Consider the following 19,344-nt stretch of genomic DNA (forward strand, 5'->3'; position numbering starts at 1 on the left):
AATTCACTTAGATGGAAGTTCTGGTTAGAGTTTGATGAGTTAGTTTATTTCTATAGAGATGGCTCAGTTAAATGTACTCATCTTTGAAAACAAATAAACAGTTTTGTTATCTATTTTTCCTTTCTCAGAAACATATTTTATTTTAAAAAGCATTTTTACAAAAATTTTTTTGAAATAGTAAATTAAAAAATGTAAGTTTGGACTATTGAAATAAATCAAAATAATGATTTTACTGTGTTAACTATTTTGAGTTGAAGACAACTGTGTAGAAATGGAGGAAGTATGACATCTACTTGGCAGATGTTTGCTTTCCAGGACCTGTCCACTGTGAGCAGCTGCTCAGTACAGGTCGGGCACGTGGTAGAAGAGTACCTTGACAGATGTTCTGCTAAAGAAGTTATTGGAGTCAGTTATTACAGTATTACTTGTTCCCACACCTGAAATATGGCCTTCTAATATAGTCTGTATTTCTCTAAGTTATTGCCAACTGTTTGAAGTACTTTAGAAGGTGCTGCCCAGTTTTAATATGTGGGAATTTAGTGAGTACAGCTGTTTCTGAGTACATAATTATTGAATTAGCACCCCTCCTTTTTTTCTTTAGATAATTGCCCTGTTTTGGTTACAGTCATCTGGCCTACACAGATAGCGTGCTCTCAGGCGTCACCTTCCCTGTGAAGCCTTTACAGTCCTCTTAGTAGTGCCCCTTACACTCTCTGTATGTATCTCTAATAGCCATATTTTTAACATGTAGTTTTATGAATGTTTGTCTTTCTTTTCTGTTAGACAGTGATTTCCTTGACAGGATTTTTTCATTTTGCTTCCATCCGTCACTGTCTGGAGATGCTTTAATAATGGACGGTCCTTACCTTTGCATTTCAAGTTGGGTCAAGCACACTTAGTTAATATCTGTGTTCATAGCTGGTTTGAACAGGGTATTAGTGAAAACAAGGCACTTGAAATAATAATAATGATGATAATAATAATAATAATAATAATAATAATAGATTGCTGCTAACATTTATTATGTACTTTAAATGTGCTACACAAGTTTTATAAATTATCTTTTTATATTCTCACAACAAAATTGTTGACCTTATTCCTGCCTTGTCACAAATTATGCTGTCACTCCACTCTCTGTTTTATTTGTCTGGTATCTGTCTACTCATCCATTTCTTTTCAAACATTTTTTACAAATATTGAAGTATAATTTATATAGAGTAAAACAGGCAAATCTCCAGTGTATAGATTGGTGACTTTTTACACGTATATACCTCTGAGTATCCACCACCCAGATCAAGAGATAAAAATTTCCCTCATGCCCCATTCCAGTCAATAGGACTATCTCACCACTATTCTGATTTCTGAGGGCATAGATTTTTTTTTTGGCCAGTTCTTCAGCTGAATATAAAATGCATCTATACAGTTTGTATGTCGCCTTTTGTGTCTGGCTGCTTTTGTTCCAACTTAATACTTTCTGAGATTCACTGAAGTTGTGTGTCTCAGTAATTTATTTTATTGCTGAGTTTGTATAACCAAATTTTGTTCATCATTCTCATAATACTGGACATTGGATTGTTGGAATTGTAGGTTTAATGAATGTAGGTGGTGTGAACATTGCTATAAAAACCTTAACTAATAATAATAAAAAAATAAAAATAAAAACAACACAACAAAAATCAAAAAAAAAAAAAATCTTTTTGTGAACATTTGTACTCTCTTATTGTGGATACAGTAATTCCCCATTCAACTGCAGTTTCACTTTCCATAGTTTTAGTCCTATGAACAAGCATGGAATGAAAATATTAAATGGAGAATTCCAGATAAACAATTCATGTTTTATTTATTTACTTATGTATTTATTAGTTATTTTTTATTTTTTTTGTTTGTTAATCCTCACCCTAGGATATTTTTTCCATTGATTTTTAGAGAGAGTTGAAGGGAGGGAGAGGGAGAGAGAAAGGGAAGGAAAGAGAGAGAAACATTAATGAGAGAGAGACATATGGATTGGTTGCCTCTCCCATGTGCCCCTATCTGGGCTGGGGATTATTGAACTTGCAACCCAGGTACATGCCCTTGACTGGGAATTGAACCAAAACCCTTTGGAGAGTGCGCCAATGTTTTAACCACTTAGAAACATCAGCCAGGCCAACAATTCATGTTTTAAATTGCGTACTGTTTTGAGCAGCATAATGAAATCTCTTTCTGTCCTGTTCCATCCCTCCCTGGGATGTGAATGATCCCTTTGTCCAGAGTAACCATACTGTCCATGTAGTACAATTAGATATTTTGTGAGAAAGAGAGACCAGATCACACTCACATAACTTTAATTACAGTACTGTATATTGTTATAATTGTTCTATTTTGTTATTAGCTATTGTTGTTCATCTCTTACTGTTCCCAGTTTACAAGTTAAACTTTATCATATGTATATATTTATAGAAAAAAATATTGTGAATAGGGTTTGATATCCAGGGTTTCTGGCATCCATGGGGAGTCCTGAAATGTATCCCTGCAGATAAGGGAGGTTCTTTATATACCTAGAAGTGGGATTGCTAGTCAGGGAATAAGTTGATTAGAAACAGAATTGTTTTCCAAAGTGGGTTCTTATTTTACACTCAGCCAGCAATCTATGAGTCTTCAGGTGCTCCACATATTCACCGACAGCGTTACCTTTCTGATGTTAGTCAGTCTCATTGCTTTCATTGACTGTCCCTTATAAAAGTAATGATTTTAAGCATCTTATATATCCAGATATCCATTTTTAGATACCTTCTTTTGCCTACTCATTTTTTTAATTGGGTTGTTCACCTTTCTATGAGTGATTTTTAGAATTCTGTAAATAAATTCTTTGTCAGGTGTCTATTTTTTCTCCCAGCCTGTAGCTTGCTATTCTGTTCTTATAATGGTATCTTCTGAGTAGAAATTTTTAATTTTGATGAGATCCAGTTGGTCAGTTTTTTAAATGTTTAATGCCTTTCATATCCTGTCAAAATCCTTATCGGCCTCAATGTCTTGAATATTTTTTTCCCAGGGGCTTTGTGGTTTTAGTTGTTATATTCTGGTCTATGATTTATCTTTTACTAAGTATTGCATTTTGTTCATTATCATTATGTTAATTATGCATATATTATAATAGGTTTATAGTATGTCTTGAAAAGACAGTTCAACTTCTTTTCTGATAGTTTTTCTTACTGTGTTGCATAGACTAGTACCTCCATTATAATCTTTTATATAAGTGGGAGAAGGGGCATTTATCAAGTCCTTTTTTTTTCACCTGTTAAAATAATACCACTTCTCTATGATGTATCCTTTTTATTTATTTATAGATTCAATTTTCCAACATTTTGTTAGGATGTTTATGTCTTTGTTCATGAGGCCTATTGGTCTGTAATTTTCTTTGCTTACAGTATTCTTTTTTTTAATTAAATCTTTATTGTTCAGATTATTACAGTTGTTCCTCTTTTTTTCCCCCCATAGCTCCCCTCCACCCAGTTCCCCCCCCTACCCTCGGCCCTCACCTGCCCCCCCCCACTGTCCTCATCCATAGGTGCACGATTTTTGTCCAGTCTCTTCCCGCATCCCCCACACCCCTCCCCCACCCCCCAGGAATAGTCAGTCCACTCCCTTTCTATGCCCCTGATTCTATTATAATCACCAGTTTATTCGGTTCATCAGATTATTTATTCACTTGATTTTTAGATTCACTTGTTGATAGATGTGTATTTTGTTGTTCATAATTTGTATCTTTCCCTTTTTCTTCTTCTTCTTCCTCTTCTTAAAGGATACCTTTCAGCATTTCATATAATACTGGTTTGGTGGTAATGAACTCCTTTAGCTTTTCCTTATCTATGAAGCTCTTTATCTGACCTTCAGTTTTGAATGATAGCTTTGCTGGATAAAGTAATCTTGGTTGTAGGTTCTTGGCATTCATCACTTTGAATATTTCTTGCCACTCCCTCTGGCCTACAAAGTTTCTGTTGAGAAATCAGCTGACAGTCGTATGGGGACTCCCTTGTAGGTAACTGACTGTCTTTCTCTTGCTGCTTTTAAGATTCTCTCTTTATCTTTTGCTCTTGGCATTTTAATTATGATGTGTCTTGGTGTGGTCCTCTTTGGATTCCTTTTGTTTGGGGTTCTCTGTGCTTCCTGGACTTGTAAGTCTATTTCTTTCACCAGGTAGGGGAAGTTTTCTGTCATTATTTCTTCAAATAGGTTTTCAGTATCTTTCGCTCTCTCTTCTTCTGGCACCCCTATAATTCTGATGTTGGTACGCTTGAAGCTGTCCCAGAGGCTCCTTACACTATCTTCGTATTTTTGGATTCTTTTTTCATTTTGCTTTTCCGCTTGGGTGTTTTTTTGCTTCTTCGTATTTCAAATCTTTGACTTGATTCTTGCAATCCTCTAGTCTGCTGTTGGAACTCTGCATAATATCCTTTATTTCAGTCAGTGTATGCTTAATTTCTAGTTGGTCCTTTTTCATAACCTCGAGGGTCACACTAGATTTCTTGAGGGTCTCACTACATTTATCAGCGGTCTCACCAGTCGTTTTGAGGGTCTTACTAAATTTATTGGCAGTTTCTAGAAAGTTCTTGAAAAACCTTAAAAGTGTTGTTTTGAATTCTATATCCAGTCGTTTGCTTTCCTCCATTTTTGTCATTTGTGACTTGTTTCTTTGTCTCCGCATTCTTTATGCTTCCCTGTGTTGGTAGAGTGGCTTTGTGTGCTAGGTGTCCTATAGGGCCCAGTGGCTCAGCCTCCCCAATTACCTGAGGTGGACACTCTTGGTACACCCCTTTGTGGGCTTTGTGCACAGTCTTGTTGTAGTTAAGCCTTGATTGTTGTAGGTATCACTGGGAAGAATTGACCTCCAGGCCAATTGGCTGTGAGTGTCAGCTGTGTCTACAGTGGGAGAACTTCTGTGCTGAAGACACCCTTATGAGGCAAGACATGCTTCAGTGGGGCTTTGGTGCTCACTGAGTCTGCTGCCTGAGTGTGTCCCTTATGGATCTGAGGAGTTGTAATTGGATGGTCCCACTCTGACCACTGGGTTCGCTGGCTCTTGTATCTAAGGAGGTGCTAATTTAGCCTCTGCCTGAGGCTACCCAGCAGGAGCTATGAAGAGATCTGCAGATTCCCCTTCCTTGTTTGGGGTTTGGAGGTGCCCAAATGAGGCCCAGCTGTGAAGCAATGCAAGCTGCTGTGCGGCCTTGAGCCTTCTCTTGGAAGTTCTGGATCTGTCTGGCCCAGCTGCAGTTTGTTAGGTAATTTTCAGATTACAAAGGGCCAGGGCATTCATATGCAAAAGCCTGTGCTGCAGCTTGGGTGGGGCGGGGTCTCAGGGAATCAACAGGGTGTAGCAAGCAGCTATGGCTGATCCTCAGCCCTGCCCTAAAGGGCCCCGTGTCTCAGTGTCCTGGTAATCGCTGCATGCACCTTTGAGAGAAAGCCACCCTTGAATTCCGAGTTCTGCCCGCTGCCAGACAGTCCAGTTTCTACCTGTATTAGTCTGGATCCCCAGAGACTCACCCGGAACTGGAGTTCAGAGCTGTCGGGGGCTTGTGACTCCCTCCCGATTCAAAAAGAACAGCCGCATCCTCAGTTGCCAGCCCTTGCTGCATGCGCCTCTGTACCTCTGCACTTCCGCACCTCCTCTGAGTCTCAGTGTGCTTTTCTCTTTTCTTCTAGTTGTAGAATTTCCACTCAGCCAGCCTTCCTGTGGTTCTGGATGATGTCGGTTTTGTCTTTTAGTTGTATTTTTGAATTTGTTGTGGGAGGCAGCAATTTCCGGTGTTTACCTATGCCGCCATCTTGGTTTTCCTCGCTTACAGTATTCTTGACAGTTTTTTATATCATGGTTTTGCTAGCCTCATCAAAAAAAATAGGAAACATTCTCAGGGTCTGGTCTGTAGTGGTTTGCATGTGATAATTTCTTCCTTAAATGCTTGGTAGAATTAACCAGTGAAACATCTGGTCCTGAAGTTCTCCTCATATGAGAGCATCCTATATAATAAAAGGGTAATATGCAAATTGACCCTAAGGGTGGAACGACCTGGAACGACCAGTTTCTATGATGTGCACTGACCACCAGAAGGCAGACACTCAATGCAGGAGCTGCCCCCTGCTGGTCAGTGCGCTCCCACAGGGGGACCTCTGCTCAGCCACAAGCCGGGCTGATGGCTGCTAGCACCGCGGTGGTGGCGGAAACCTCTCCCGCCTCCTCGGCAGCTCTAAAGATGTCCAGCTGACAGTTTAGTTCTGCTCCCTGCGGGGAACAGACCTAAGCCATCAGTCAGACATCCCCCAAGGGCTCCCGGGCTGCCAGAGGGATATCTGACTGCCAGCTTAGTCCCCATCCTCCAGGGAGTGGGCCTAAGCTGGCAGGTGAACATCCCCTGAGTGGTCCCAGACTGCGAGAGGGACTCCCCGGAGTGCACGAATTTTCATGCACTGGGCCTCTAGTTTGAAATAATGGACTCTATTAGAGTATATAGGACTACTTGTGCCATTTTTAGAAGATTGTGTTTTTCAGGAGTTTGTCAGTTTCCTCTGTGTTGACAGATTACATAAAACTATAATATCCCTTTCAAAAGCCTATTTTTGGCATTATTGGTTTTCTCATATTAATCTTTTTAAAAATTTAATTGATTTCTGGTCTTATCTTTAATTATTATACTTTTTTGAGTTCAATTTTCTCTTTCTAGCTATTGAAGGTAAAAGATAAAAATTTTAATTTTGAGTTATTTTCTTTTAAATCTTTCTGAGGGATGTTTTTGGCAATAAAACCCATTGCTTTACCTCTGTCACACAGATTTTGATATGTTGTATTTTCATTGTCATTGTCGCTTCTTATTAATATTTCCTTTTTGGATGCCTCTCCTCTTTCAAGAATTAGCACTTGTATCATTCCCAGAATATCTCCAATCATCATTTAAGTTTATATTTCTAAATATTAGAGAAAAAGAGGGATGAAGGAGGCTGGAAGGGAGCTTAAGGTTCATTCCCTACTACTTTTCCTCAATTGTTCATCCTTCTCAGTCTGATATATTTGCTTTTGGGAGAGAGCCCTTTCTTAGGTTACATGGGTGATATATTCTTTGAATCTTCACATATTCAAAAATAAGTTTCTTGGACTCTGTTAATGATATCTTAGCTAAATATAGGACTCTTGGGTTGCATTTCTTTTATTCCTGTAGATATTATTCCAGTGATTTCAGGTTCCAGTATTGCATCTGAGAAAAGCCGATAACAGACTGATTTTTTTCTCTTATAGGTAAATTATTTGTTTTAATCTGGAAGCCTAAAAGAGTTTCTCTTATTATTTTAGAAAATTGGTACTTTTAATAGTATTTGCCTAGCTGTGTCTTTACAGTCTAGCCTGGAAGTCAGCAAGCCTATTCAGATATTTATTACCTCTTCTCTAACTGCTCATAGTTCTCTACTTAATTCTTTTCTTTTCTCTTCTTTCTTTCTTTCTTTCTTTCTTTCTTTCTTTCTTTCTTTCTTTCTTTTTTTTTGTATATTAGAGCTCTTGGATCTGTCTTCTGAGTCTCTTCCTTCATAATATCCACCTCTTTACATTTTTACTCTATGCTTTGAAGTACTTAATTGCACTTAATTTCAATCTTAGTAGTGACCAGCAATTTCATCAATTAATATAGTCAGTTGTTAGCTGATGAAATCATGTATTTTATCTTCATGAAGTCTTTTTTATATTATACTTTAACCTCCTTAAGGGTTTTCAGTATTTTTCTAAGTTCAAGTGGTTGCTTTTCTCTCCTACAGCTGAATTCCCTCCTTGGCAGATATTCTCATTTATAGCTGCAAGACTCACTAGGTGTGCGCTTGTTTTTCAACATTAACTTCTTGAAGTTCAGGTGTGTTGTTGGAGAGACGCTTGTGTTTCCTGGGTCAGTGGTGTGGAAGCAGCTAGACCGCCAGTCCACTGAAGAGGAACCTAGGCCCAGACTCCTCACTTTCCACCCTTAGTGCTCCATGCACCCACTGTAACTGCTTGGCCTCTTGGGTACCCGTGAGACTTGGCATAGACTGGTTAGACGGATGCTCACTAACCTCCTCGCCCTGCTCAACTCCCAGTACACGTGGGCCGGACATTCTGTAAAAGACCTGTAGTCCACACATGGGGATTCATTCTTATTTTATTGAATAGTCGTGCTAAGCGTGATCTTTATTACTGAACATGAATAAAATAAAGATGTGATTTTTTTAGGAAAATTGATAAGTACTTTTAAAATATGCTGAAGTAATTTTAAATTTACATTATTTCCTTTTTTTCCACCCTCAAATGACAACTTATAATTACTCTTTATTATTTAGGTTAGCATGGCCTCATTGAAAGAATTAGACCAAAGACTGTTTGAAAATTACATTGAGTTGAAAGCAGATCCCATTGTTGGCTCCTTAGAACCTGGAATTTATGCAGGCTATTTTGATTGGAAAGACTGCCTGCCTCCAACAGGTAAATGGTTTCAAGTTATCCTAGTTCTCTAAAAATAGTCTAATCTATCTAGAGTAATAAATATGGATATGCTCTTTATCAATTAAAATATGCTTAAAGTGCTTTTTTTAAAAATTCACATTTCTTATATTTACTAAAGGATTATAGTATGATTGTAACTTTTTATTAGCTCCAGTGGTTCTCAACCTTCTGGCCCTTTAAATACAGTTCCTCATGTTGTGACCCAACCATAAAATTATTTTCGTTGCTACTTCATAACTGTAATGTTGCTACTGTTATGAATCGTAATGTAAATATCTGATATGCAGGATGGTCTTAGGCAACCCCTGTGAAAGGGTCGTTGGACCGCCAAAGGGGTCGCGACCCACAGGTTGAGAACCGTTGGCTTAAACCCATTTCTTGATAGTTTGGAATTTATTACACTTTTTAGTTAATAATACTTAATGACTTATTTATTTTTAAATTCCAGAGAATAATTAATTAAACCTTATATTATTTGATCATTTTTAGTAATGCATACTTGCTTCTTACGATACTGCTTTATTACATAGATATAATAGACTTCAATAGTTATGCAATGACTTTGTGACCATCATCAAAAAATTTAGTTAAGAAATCTGGGCACTTCTACATAAGACCTAATTATTGGTACTAAAAGGTGAAGGATAGAAGGAAAATGTGTAGGAGTGAGATTAGCAAAGAAAAGTGAACTGCAAGAGAATAACTGACACAGTTTCAGTATTGTCTTTGTTATATCAAATGAAAGTCACATCCCTTTACCATATATACTTTAAAAATAACTATTGTTTCCCTTGCCAGTGTGGCTTAGTTGTTTGGAGCATTGTCCCATGCACTAGAAGGTGGTGGGTTCAGTGCCTGGTTAGGGTACATACGGGAGGCAATCCATCGATTTTTCCCTCTCTCCCTCTTTCTTTCTCCCTTTCTCTAACTAGGATGTGGTGGTGCTGGGGTTCGGAGTTCAAATCCAGCAGGCCCTACCTAAAAGCGCTATGTTGTTAGGGTAGACAAAGAGCCCATTAACCTCCATTAAAAACCTACTAAGAAAAAGACAGATAACCTGGTAGAAGAAAAACTACAAATCATGAACTTCACAAAAGAACTAAAATGGCCAACACACTACAACAAGAACGCAAATTAAAATTGCATTATATTGTCATTGTTAAAAACTCTCCAGTTGGCAAATGTTAAAAAACTTGATAATAGCTGCTTTTTGGCAAAAGCACCAGGAACTAAACTATCCCATCATCTTTCTAGGAGTGTAAATGGGCACAACTGTACACAAATACATACACATATGTGCATGCATGTATATGCTTATATAATTTACTTAAAAACTCTAAGAATTTATCTTAAGAAAAATATCAGACAGGTAAGCAAAGAAATATGTGCAGTGATGTTTATTGAAGCATTGTTTTATATAAACAAAATCTAAAATACTACCTAAATGCTCATTAGTTAATGTGTTAAACAAATTATTATATATCTATTAAATACTATGCAGCCTTTACAGTAGATGAGATGGACACACACTCCTTTATAATTCCTGAGATTGATACACACACATACACACACACACAGATATTATTTATATATTTCTAGACAAATGCATTTATTATCCTCTCATTTTTAAAAAAGAATATATAATTTCCAATGTATACAATTCCATAGAGTCATCATACTAATGAAAAAAAAAGGTGCATTTAACACTAACTTATTTTCTTCATAGACACACACTTGATTTGACAGTTCAAAAATGACACCAGATAATCTAAATTTCAGTAAGTCATTTGACTGTTTTTCCTGATATGCTTTTGGAATTAGCATTGCTGGAATAATTACAGCCAGAGTATCTTAATGTTAGTCATAGGGAAGTCTCTTGTTATTGCAAGATTTTTTTTAACAATGTTTAACATTTTTTTAGTTATTTGAAAATGGAGGAGTAAAAACTGTAGCCAAATTTATGAAGATAAATCTAGTAAGGTTAGCTTATCTAGCCCCATTTTACACTTACATTATACTTACAGAGTTTCTATGATGCTTTTGTATAAGCCTGTGATGGAATATTCTAAAATTAATGACAGAATTTAGCATTCTTTGTTAATTAGTACTACCACTGAATCAAAAATAGAAACTTCAGAGGAATTCTGGTCTCCAGAAAGGGTGGAAGAACCTGTATCAGGCAGGCTAACCCTTCCATAGTTAAAAATTTAAGTACTAGAGAGTCCTAGAAAGTAAACAGAAACTGGAGGGAATGCTTCAACCTTTGAAGGAGGTGAACCTGGACTGGCCCAGATCTGTCTGTAAATAGCTATCACCTTAGGGCTCCCTCTAGTCTGCAGGAGCTGGTGATTACTACTCCAGCAGAAAGTCACAGACTTGTGCTGTAAGGAATGCTGGCCAAAGAAAGTAACAGTAGGGGGAACTTACATCTAAAGGAAGAAATGAAATCACCTGAAATTATGAATATATGGGTAAATATAAAAGGTAAACTTCGTTATTTTTGATTTCTAGTTTCTTTTAAAAGAATCATTTGTTGGATGTGAGAAAAATCCCTAAAATTTACTAAATTAAATTCACACAAAAAACCTTTCTTTGTAGAGAACTCCAAGTCCAGATAGTTTTATTAGTGAATTCTATGAAATATTTAAGGAAAATTAATACCAGTTTTACACAAATTTTATCAGAAAACCTTTTTTTTTTTTTTTTTTAGGACACTCCAAGTTCAGATAGTTTTACTCATAAATTTTATGAAGCATTTAAGGAATATATACCAATTTTACACAAACTATCAGAAAATATAGGAGAAAGAATCACATTCAGTCTCATTTTATAAAGCCTGCATAGCCCCAAACCAAAAATCTGACAAGGGCATTACAAGGAGAGAAAATTACAGCCTAGTGAATCAAATAAAGCAATATTATCTGTACTGTACTCCATATACATTATGACCAAGTAAGGTTTATCTCAGGCATGCACAGTTAGTGAAACATTTGAAAAATCAATCACTATATTAACAACCTTATAGTCATAGTAGGTTCAGAGACATCACCTTACAAAATTCAACATTCATTCATGAGAAAATAATACAAAAAAAGTGTTTTCACTCCAAGACATTATTTATGTAGACAGTCGTAAAGAATCTACCAAATTACTCTCAGAATCAATTATATTTATAATACAACAGCAAAAATTGGAAAATAAGCTCATAAGAATTTCATTTGCGTTAAAACATACACAATTAGGAATAAAGAGACATTTAAGACTTATTTACTGGAAATTACTGCTGAATAAAATTAAATGGGGATATGCCATGTTTTTCTATTCAAAGTCTTGATATTGTTAAGAATATTGAAACTTCCTAGAATATCACTTCTCCCAAATTGGTCCATAGATTCAGTACATTCCCAATTAAAACCTCAACAAGATTTTTTATAGAAATTGCAAGATGATTGTAAAATCTGTTTAGAAAGGTTTAAGGAATTTATATATCTAAAACAATCTTAAAGAATAGGAAGTTGTCATACATTAATTGACTTCAAGACTTTAAAACTACTGGAATAATTGATAATATGGTATTAGCATAAGGATAAACAAATAGATCCATAAAACAGAATAGAAAATATTAAATAGACCCATACAAGCATAGTTGATTTTTGACAAAGACACCAAGACATTCCCATGGGGAAAGGAAGTCTTTTCAACAGATATACTAGAATAAGTATCTATACTAATAGAAGGGTAATATGCTATTTAGACCAGATGTCTTCTGGACATCCATCTGGACAAAGCCAAAGCGGCTGCAAGGGCTGAGGGCCTGCAGCCCAGGAGAGGGAGAAAAGCCAACTGCCCCGCGGTCCCGGGCACCAGCGCCTGTGGCTGCGGCCTGGGAGAGGGAGAAAAGCTGCCTGCCCCGTGGTCTCGGGTGCCTGCGGCTGTGGCCGGGTGAAGCTGCCCACTCATGGTCCCGGGAGCCTGCGGCCTACCCAGGCAAAGCCATCCACCCATGGTCCCCTGTAGCTGCAGCTGGCCCAGGTGCCTGCTGCCGGCCAGAGGAAGGGAAGCCCAGTTCCCGGGTACCTGCAGCTGGCCAGAGGAAGGAATCCTGGGTCCCGGGGGCAGGCCTGAGGCAGAGGCGATTAGGGGTGATCAGGCCAGCAGGGGAGCAGTTAGGGGTGATCAGGCAGGCAGGCAGAGGTGGTTAGGGGCGATCAGGCAGACAGGCGAGTAGTTAGGAGCCAGCGGTCCTGGATTGGGCCTAAACCAGCAGTCAGACATCCCCTGAGGGATCCAGATTGGAGAGGGTGCAGGCCGGGCTGAGGAACACCCCCCCCCCCCCGCACGAATTTTGTGCACGGGGCCTCTAGTATAAATATATGAACAATCCTTTCACAAAAGAAGATACATAAATGGCCAATAAATGAATGGCATACAACATTGTCATTGGGGAATGCAAGTATAAATATAATGAGATACTACTTCAAACCTAGTACAATAGCTAAAATTAAAGAGACTGACAATACTGTTACATGTTGGCAAGGATATGGAGCAACTGGAACTCATACATTGCTCATATCAATGTGGATAGATCTCAAAACATCATGTTTAAGTGAAGAAGCCAAATGCAAAAGGACATCATGTGGGAAGAGTTGATTCCATTTAAGTGAACTTCAGGCCTAGGCTCACTTATCGGCTCTGACAGAAACCAGAATGGTTACTGCCTGTGGGGATGCACGAAATTCATGCAAGGGGCTCAGTCCACACAGCCCCTTGCAGCTCTGGCTTCGTCCAGAAGGTCGTCTGGATAGTCATCCGGAAAGTCATCTGATGGTTGTTCTGCTGTTTGGTCTAATTAGCATATTAGCTCTTTATTATATAGGGTATCCATTTATTTTTAAAAGATGTATCTGCTTGGCTGATTAAAGTCCACTGAGTTATGGATGAAAAACAACTTTTGTACTGTTTGACTGATCATCTATTTTTTTCTATTAAATTATCCTTCTTTTCTTGCATTTACCTAAGGAAAATGTATTTCCACTGCCATGTGAAGAGTATTTTGATTGGTTATTGTATGTGGGTTGTTGTGTTTTTTTTCCCAGCACTTTTCTCCTAATACTATTTTGTGATTTTTAACTAGATTGTTGTATTTCAGTAAGTTATTGAATTTATTTCTGCATGAAGAACTCTGGAGTGGTGGGTTGCTTGCCATTTATATTGTTAAATTGGCACCTCCTATTTAAACATTCATCTCATCAGTTGTTAAACTTTACTCATTGGGAAATCTTTTTCTGAAATTTTTTGGGGAGTTGACTAAGGTCATTATCAGTTCTGATACGGGGTCTATGAAAAGATATTGCTATATTGCTTTGTGGATCATCCTCATTGATTAGTAGTCATGTTTGGTATTAGAGAAGAATGAAAAAAAGGAACTCTCACCCCACCAATATCTCAACCTGAACAGAAGGAAAGACAGGAAAACACTGTTTGAATTTTTGGGAATGGGGAATCAAGGAATAACAGCTCTCTTCTCTCCCACGTTTCAAACCAATTGAAGAATAAGACAGTAGGGTTGGCAGATGAAGAAACTCGTAAGAATATAGTTTAAATGTAAGAACCAGATGGACTTCCTAGCCTCCAGCCTCCACCTTGAAACAATCCACCAAAGGGAAAGGCTGAGACTGCAGAGCAAATATAACTTCCTGGGTTACTCCCTCACATGGCTCCTGGTTGAAAAGGGAGGAAGAAAGAGACAAAACTCCCATGCTTAGGAGTTTAATAGACTCACTCAATCCAACCAAAAGATGGATTAATGTCCATGCTCCACACACTGGGAGGTTCCACATCTGTAGGAGAGGAGTAGGAAGTGAGACAAGGAGCCAAGAGTGTTGGGGGAGGAGGGAAGAGAAAGGGAGAACCCCACTCACAGAAACCAGAGGAGGGGTTCTTTTATTAAAAAACAAACATACAAGATATAGCTAGCTCTAGGTATGCAGGCAAAGATATGAACTGATTTCAGCAAATAAAATAGTTGTGCATTTCATTAATATAAAAGAAGCAAGAATTATTTCAGAATCTACATATTAATACCTATTACAAATGAAATATCTCTGCCAACAGTTTACGGATTAGTTATAAAGACATTTTGTACAATAATAAATTCACCCTGAAGTGTTTTTCACTCTCTAGCCAACTTCCGGTTGGCTAGATGGAATACAACTGCCAGTACCTCCCTCACTTCTGGTTCCTTCTCAGTTTGCCTGTGACTTTTAACTGCATGTATACCCACGGTTCCTTCCTTGGCCTGTCCAGGGCTGATTGCACCTGCTTCCCAGTCCCATCCCTGCTACTCTCTTAGAGGCTGCATGCCATCAGCTCTCTTCTCTTTCTCCAGGCCTTTGACAGTGTTTCTCTGTGTCCATAGCTTCTAAATGGTGCCTGGCTTTTGGCAATAGATTTATTCAACCCATTGATTGATTAATGAGAAACACTTTGAGATAAGTTTCTCCTGCCAGAGATGATTAGGAAAAATAAACATTAACTAAAATACCAATTTACAGTTTGTTTTTTTAAAGTAAAATATCTGTTCAACAGAACATCAAGTTGCATTATCTTTTTTTAATCTATTAATGTCAAAGGAGAGAACTTTGGTCCATTAAATATAAGATAGCACTTACCAAAAATAACATGTGAATTACCCATCCCATATAATAAAAGGCTAATATGCAAATCGACCAAATGGCAGAACGACCAGTCGCTATGATGCGCTCAACACAGGAGCTGCCCCCTGGTGGTCATTGTGCTCTCACGGGGAGTGCTGCTTAGCCAAAAGCTGGGCTCTCCAGTGGGCTCATGGCTAGCGAGCGCAGCAGCGCTAAAGACCCTTCGGAGGACTGTGAGAGGATATAGGCCGGGCTGAGGGACCGCCCCCAGTGCACAAATGTTGTGCACTAGGCCTCTAGTTTATAAATAATTAGAATATTATAGAATAAATATAATGCCAATATCTCATAAATGTAATTTCACTTTCCAAAATTATTCTGAAGACTGTCTGAGTCTGGCAGAATTTTGTGAATATCATATTCCTGGTGCTATTTCTTGGACATTTAAACATCTGTTCTCTGAATTTGGAACATGAATGGTAACAGTGAAGTGGCTGTTTCTCTATCTCCCATCTTCCACAGGCTTTCTTCATTCTAGTCATGGAGTAGCGTGACTTCTGCTTTTGATCAAAACAGATGCCAAATGAGTGAACTTCATCTCCAAAGAGAGAAGTCTCAGTCAATAATCTTTTCCTGCACTGAATTCTGAAAAAAATAGTTTTTATTAATTTCTTGGACTATTTATTAATTTTATTTAAAAATTTTTGTGAAGCCCTAGCCAGTTTGGCATGGTGATTAGAGCATCAGCCCACAGACTGAAGGGTTGTGGGTTCAATTCCGGTCAAGGACACAAATCTCAGTTACAGGCTCAATCCCCAGTCCTGGTCAGGGCGAGTGTGGGAGGCAACCAGTTGATGTGTCTCTCTCACGTAGATGTTTCTTTCTCTCTGTCTCTCCCCCTCCCTTATACTCTCTCTTAAAAAAATAAATAAATAAATAGAAAAATTTATTAAATAAATAAAATAAAAAGTACTGTGAAGTAGATTTTAATGAACTTGTATTTGATATGTTTTTAAGAGAAAAGCAATTTTACAATTTCTAAAATAGTATAGTCATCTTTTTTAAAATCACAGTTTTATTTAATCTCACTCCCCCCCCCAGACATTTTCTCCTTTTTTATAAGCAGTTTAATTTATTAGAATTAATGCTATAAAACCATTGTACAGTGCTTTGGACATTTGGTTATAATTTCTTTGTCTGCCAAGCATTTTTCAGTAAAGTTGATTTTTGGCTCTAATGGTTTTCAATGTGAAATTTATTAACTTTGAGATGACCTGTGGCCTACATATTTTCTCCAGTGCATGCCTTATCTGTTAAAGTACTTATTTTATTATGGATTAAACTGATAGCTGTAAATTATACTATTCGGCATTGGTAAACTAACATATTGTTGTGCAAATAAAGAGTTGAAGTCAGTTATACACTTTTTTATTTTGGACATTTTTTGACATATCAAAATAAAACAGTAAACAAATCCTGATTGACCTATTGGCCAGCTTCAGCAGTTATGAGCTCATAACCAATCTTGTTTTATCTGTGCCCCATCTCCTCCCCACTACCTCTGGGATACATTGTTTTGAAATAAATCCCAGACATTAGATCATTTCATCCCTACACAGATCAGATAAGGGCTTATTTTTTAAAAACATAACCACAATACCTTTATCAGATCTGGAAAAAATTCCTTAATTTCATCAAATAGCCCATCAATGTTCAAAATTCTCATAAAAGCTTTTTATATAGCTTATTCAAATTAGGATTTAACCAAGGTCTACATGCTACTTTTTTTGATATGTCTCTTATTATTTTCATTATTATTTTTCTCTCTAGGAACCCTCTCCCAACCCCCCTCAGCTTATTTGTTGACTAAACAGGTTGTTTGTTCTGTAGATATTCTCACTTTCTGGACTTTTCAGATTGCTTCTTCATGGTGTCATTTAAACATGTTCCTCTGTCTCTTATGTTTCCTATAAATGTGTGATTAATAAAGAAGCTTTATCAGTTTTAGGGTTTGATTTTGTTTTAATTTTGTTTACTACCACCAGAGATACATAATATTTGGCTGCCTCTCATTTTTGATGTTAAGATTGAAATTGGATATAAATGGTATCAGCTTGATTCACCCTTTAAAGTTTATCATAACCTTTCATCCAATGGTCATAGTACTATATGGAATTGTTGCCATGATCTATTCCTTTTTAGGCATTGCAAACTAATGATTGTTAGCTGGAACATTAAGTAAAAACAAATTTTTTTAAATTGTCAACTATTTGGTTACTACAGAGAAGGCAGGATATATGCTTGATTCTTAGGAGTTTTCAGAATGAGTTGGTTGCCTCATTTTTTTAAAGGTGAGGAACAAGATACTTATTTTGTATTATCTTCATTAACTCATGATTTAAGCATACATAATGAGTTTCAATTCATTATAGCAGTTGTTATTTTTTAATGATCACATTCTACCCTCTCTGGTGGGGGAATTTTGTTCTATGGTTCCTGGCTGCTGGAGTCTCAGCCTGTAATATGACCCTTCTCTCAGGTGTGCTGAAGTGTTCTGTGTGCACTGTGTGCCTGCTTGCGCCAGGCTTGGAATCGGCCACCAAAAGGGAAGGAAATAATATGAAAAATGAAAAAACTTCCTCTCTCTTAACTTTCTATTAAATTTTTTTCACACTTTGTCTCCATCCTCCCTATGTACCCCTGACTATTTTGTAATCTCTCTAACTCTCATTAAATCTCTTCTAAAAGTCTGTTCTATTACTGGACAAGTAGTGTTAAGAGCAATCACATATATTCCAACAATGTCATCATTTCAGTTAAAGGCAACCAGCTAAGCCCATTCCTTAACATTACAGTTCCTGCCAACCTGGTAGTGGAAGGTCAGATCCCCTCTACAGTATTCTCTTATGGTTAGTAAGGCATTAAAAAAAAACACAAAACTGTGCGTAGGTTCTGTATGTGGAACTTCTGTTTCTGGCTCTATGGAAAGTATTAGGGGTTTGTTTTCCTGACTTACCTGATTTTGTCTAATTATAGACCTAAGAGTCTTTTTCTAAAACTCATTTACACACTTCATAAGTGTGTGTACCATGGTAAACATCAACATGACTGAGACTTATTTATATTCTACCATTTTGTTGTTCTTTCTGCACCCATTTATTTTATTTCTTGTGATCTTGGCTACATTTGTGGTTAATGTTCACCCTGAATTTAAAAGTGTTTGTCTTTAAGCTTTAGAGTGCATTGGAGGGCCTGATCTCTGACTTAGGCCATGCCATGACAGCATGCATCCACTCTTAATTCTCTGTATGTTTCATGTCCTCTCATCTGTCATAAATCGAGATCAGAAATGCCTTCTCCATTTGTGCTCCTCTTCCAATACCAATACCAGGGGAGAACCTGAGAGAAAAAAGTCCCTTTAGTAGTTACTGGGTTAATCACATCCAACATTCTTAACCATCTTCTCTTAATAAGAAGCAAAAGCCATCCCCAAAATATTTACAGTGCAGCTTAATAATTAACCACTTTGATGACTGTTCTGAACATTACAGTGGAAAACTTTTGAGTATGTGTTTTTAAAACAACAATGTCTTGAACATTTCCTGGGAATCCACCTAGACACATCCTTCCCTTAATAGCTGAGGAAACTGAGGCCCAAGTACAAAGTTATCTAAAGTGACAGAGGATTATTTTGTTGACAAAACTGGGACTTTTCTCCTCTGCCTCAGTTTATCACTGATCAGCAAGTTCATTAATGTGGTAAATTCTATATTGAATAAATAGTCCAACTGTGGTGTAATTTGAATCCAAAACTCAGTTTGGAGCTAGATTTTAGGTGATTAAAGTAATAAACATCAACAAAGCCAACTAAAGATATTGTTAATAAAATCTTTATATTTCATAGGATATTTACTTGGGATATAGATTTTCCTTCAGATCAATTTACTTCAATTTTCAAATAATATCTCATATTAAAAATCAAAATGTATGAGTAGCAACCAAAGTAAATTCATAAGTATGATGTATTTGAAAACCCATTTTTCATTTTTGAAATTACTGTCATTTCTAATTGCAAATGTGTGACAGCCTGTGATCATAGTAACAAGGACTAAGAATTATATGTAGAATGAATGTCACTTTCAGCAAGTTTGTGTATTGAAGGAGTTTAATAATAGTTTTAATAAAATCACA

The 19,344-nt window shown here is 37.2% G+C and overlaps 1 protein-coding gene across 6 annotated transcripts in view; it reads left to right on the plus strand.

The window, feature by feature from the left end:
* Positions 1–19,344, plus strand: part of EXOC2 (exocyst complex component 2) — a 260,156-nt gene that overhangs the window by 208,393 nt on the left and 32,419 nt on the right. For 4 of the 6 annotated variants that reach the window (XM_036347812.1, XM_036347811.1, XM_036347813.1 and 1 more), the window contains one exon: positions 8,335–8,476. In XM_036347812.1, the coding sequence (XP_036203705.1) occupies positions 8,335–8,476 (142 nt within the window). Of the gene's footprint in view, positions 1–8,334; positions 8,477–9,429; positions 9,713–16,983; positions 17,142–19,344 lie in introns of those variants that run through there. The other 2 variants (XM_036347815.1, XM_036347816.1) reach the window with 2 other exon arrangements.

Source organism: Myotis myotis, unplaced genomic scaffold (genome assembly GCF_014108235.1).
Source record: "Myotis myotis isolate mMyoMyo1 unplaced genomic scaffold, mMyoMyo1.p scaffold_m19_p_2, whole genome shotgun sequence".
Classification (NCBI taxonomy): domain Eukaryota; kingdom Metazoa; phylum Chordata; class Mammalia; order Chiroptera; family Vespertilionidae; genus Myotis; species Myotis myotis.